At 33.2% G+C, this 3,434-nt stretch overlaps 1 protein-coding gene across 1 annotated transcript; it reads right to left on the bottom strand.

Annotated features, from left to right (window-relative positions):
* Positions 1-2,290: 2,290 nt before the first annotated feature.
* Positions 2,291-3,119, bottom strand: LOC106315657. The gene has a single exon (XM_013753451.1). It carries the CDS (start codon positions 2,999-3,001, stop codon positions 2,522-2,524), a length of 480 nt encoding a protein of 159 aa, XP_013608905.1. The 5' UTR covers positions 3,002-3,119; the 3' UTR covers positions 2,291-2,521.
* Positions 3,120-3,434: the final 315 nt, after the last annotated feature.

The raw sequence follows: 3,434 nt of genomic DNA, 5'->3' as shown, positions 1-3,434 counted from the left end.
AGTAAAAGATTTGTTAAAAAAAAAATTACTAACTGATTCCTACTTATTTTATATTTAAAATAAAATTAAAAATTAAAAAATTATTTATATTTCTCTCTCTCACAACTTCGTTGATCACACGATTTTTAAACTGTTACTCAGTTATTGTAGAAGAGGTTTAACTCGCTATTGTTGTAAATCATCTCTACCAACATTAATGTACGTTTCTAAATTTTTGGCACATGACACTAAACACTTTTAAAAAATATTTCATATTTACTTTCTAGATCAAACCAAACATCAAGTAGGTTTTCCTTTTTACAAAATATGTTTTATGGAGCAAAAAAATATGTGATAATCTTATAGAAATATTATACATGTTAACTTTCAGATCAATATACACTTTTTATTTTTCTTATATAATGTTATTAAATTTTGTAGATTTTTTCTTAAGCAAAAACTTTGAAATAAATATACTAATGAAGACAAGAGTAATAAAAAAACAAAAATATACATAAAAAGAACGAAAAGATTACAAGAAATACCGACTTCAATTAGCTACAAAATATGTTAATATTTTATTTGCAATTTATGGAAGAGATATGTTTTTCTGAGTTTTCATATCCAATAATTTTAATTTTTGAATGTTGAATATATCTCGATTCCATATCAAACGTCCCGGTTCGAAGCACGGGAGATCACTAGTTCTTTCTATATCATAACATGATGTTTTATAGTAATATATATATATATATAAAAGAAAACTAATTTTTATAAAAATATCACTAAAATATGATTTTAAATTTATTAATCTAATTATAAATAAATATAATAAATACAATTAGTTACACATTGATAAAATTAAAATTATCTAAATTTGTGTAGACATTTTCTATTCTGAAACAATAAAACTTCTTCAAAATGACATCTATATTTGAAACGGAGAAATATTTAAGTTGCAATTATCATAATTTGCAGATATGATAAGATGGTTATGTTACCCTGATAAGATTGTCGAATGTAATTCGTTAGTTTCCTATTTATAATGAAATTAATTACATACTCTTAACAGTAAATTCTATAAACTATTGTGACAAGAAGATAAATTCCAAATTAATATTTTCCAAGAAATGTGTGTTGGATAAGGACAAAGTTCTTACATTGAGGATATTAAGCATAATCTTCAATCACATGAACTGCATGTCCCTTATAATCCCCTACCACACCATTCACGTAATCGTTTGCTGGATTTCGATAAGCAAATCCATTTTCTATTTAAATAAGAAACTGATACTATCATTTATTAAAATATTCGAGCAAACGAATTTGGTTGAAGCCATACTTTAAAAATTAGGATGTTTAAACAAAGAATGAAGAGAATAATTCTCAAGCAACTATGTCACTTTCATGTGTTCTTAGCCTCTGCTTTAATTACCCACCACATCAAACACTCAACATGCCACCAATAATTCAAACGATTTCTCCCCCTCCCCCCATTTTTCAGTTTTATCCATTTTCAACCCGTAATTTAATTTTGACTGGGCCTGGGCGTTCGGGTCTTCGGATCGGGTTCGGGCCGGTTCCTTTCGGGTCTGGATCTTTTCGGGTCCTAAATATTTAGATCCAATAGGTACTTAGAAATTTTCGGTTCGGGTTCGGATCGGTTCTTCTCGGGTCCGGGTCGGTTCGGTCGGTTCGAGTCTATAATTAAAATATCCATAAAATACCCGTAATTTTTCGGATCCATATCGGGTCCGAATCGGATTGGAGTATTTAGGATTTGAAAAGGACATGATATACCCAATTCCATCAATTTTAGTTGAATATTTGTCATATATATCTAAAATTTTACAAAACAACTTAAATGAAACTATTAATAATAAAAATAAAACGTTTTAAAACTCTAAATTTTACATTTTAAAGCTTTATATTACTTTAAAAATGTTAAAAAATAATAACAAATGTTGTTAACAAAAGATATTTCAACTAAATCATAAAATAATATATATATAATAGAACACAAAAACATCATAGTTTTAGATATACATGTTTTTAAGTCGGGTACAAATCGGTTCTGATCGGGTCTATTCGGATCGGTTCTTTTCGGATCCGGGTCTATTCGGATCGGTTCCTTTTCGGTTCCGGTTCTTTCGGGTAAAAAAAGTTTAGACCCAAAAATACTTGTAAATTTTCGGTCCGACTCCGGATCGAATATTTTTGGGTCGGTTCCGGTTCGGGTCCAGGTTAAAATGCCCAGACCTTTGACAAAGAAATTTCCCAAATCTGGATTTTGATTTTGTTTATAAAATAATAAGCATTTTTTCTTTCTTCCGGAAACATTATACATTACGGTACTCATCTCAATACGCAAAATTTAATAATATCTCAAAGTTAAACAAAATTACATGGGTAAAATTTTCGGAATAGACGATAAGTCGAGGGCATTTCAAGAAATATTAAATGCTCTCTCTCTCTCTCTCTCTCTCTCTCTCTCTGACAGTTACTTATAAAAGGACCTCGAATATTATTTTTTTTCAAAATATTAATCCTGGAACCCAATTTTCTCAAAAATTGCATTTCTAACCCTACTCAGATCCCTTCCTTTCAATGTCCTCCCAAGTCCTTCGTGCACCGAGAACGACGCCATCCTCGTCTTCGCCAGAAACTCATGCGGCGGCAACCTCCCGCCGCTAGCGTCCAACCAATCTCCGTCGTCATCCACGATGCTTCTCCGACGGTTATCGCGATGCTCCTCCCGGAGAATCTTAGACCAGTCCGGCACGTTCACCGGGAGAGACGACGCCGCTGCGGCGGAGGAAGCGCCGCACGTGGACGGTCGGTTAGACGATTTCTTCACCGATCTGACCGGTTTAGAGATTTTCCGGCGGAAATCGGGGGAATCGGATGAGTAGAGATCGGATTCGTCGAACTCGAATCCCGAATCGTTGGCGGCGTAGTACGACTGATTGGTGCCGAGGAAACGGTAGCTTGGCCGTGCGTAGTAGCTTTTCCCCGTCGCCATTGAAGAAGAGATCTTAAGAATTTGTGATTTAATATTTTTGTTAAGTTTTTGTTTTGGTGTGAGAAGAAATATGCTCGAGGGGAGTCTTTGCTTTTATACAGGTTTTGGGGTTGGATAAAATGGATAAGGGACCTTCCTCTCTATCTAGTTTCCGTCAGTGTTGGGATTACGTAACTACCCTTGCTGTTTTAATGAATTAAATGAAGTGCTGAATTGTATAATGCCACGAACGCGGAAGATTTTAAGAGGTTTCCTTTCGTGGAGAGCATATTACATGTGTCGCATTGGCGTATTTTTACCACTTTCATGAGATTTTATTAAATGAAGTATTCGTCTACTTGGAGTTAATTTATATCTGTATATGAATTGATACTACTTGATTACGAAGTGTGCATTAAATACGGTACCTAAATTATTTCTAATTACACATTGT

The sequence above is a fragment of the Brassica oleracea genome, chromosome C9 (assembly GCF_000695525.1).
Source record: "Brassica oleracea var. oleracea cultivar TO1000 chromosome C9, BOL, whole genome shotgun sequence".
In the NCBI taxonomy this organism is placed as follows: Eukaryota; Viridiplantae; Streptophyta; class Magnoliopsida; order Brassicales; family Brassicaceae; genus Brassica; species Brassica oleracea.
This window is presented reverse-complemented; position numbering and strand designations above follow the sequence as displayed.

What these genes read in the sequence shown, in the direction of transcription:
- LOC106315657 (XM_013753451.1), bottom strand. Translation starts at nt 3,001, where the DNA reads ATGGCGACGGGGAAAAGCTACTACGCACGGCCAAGCTACCGTTTCCTC.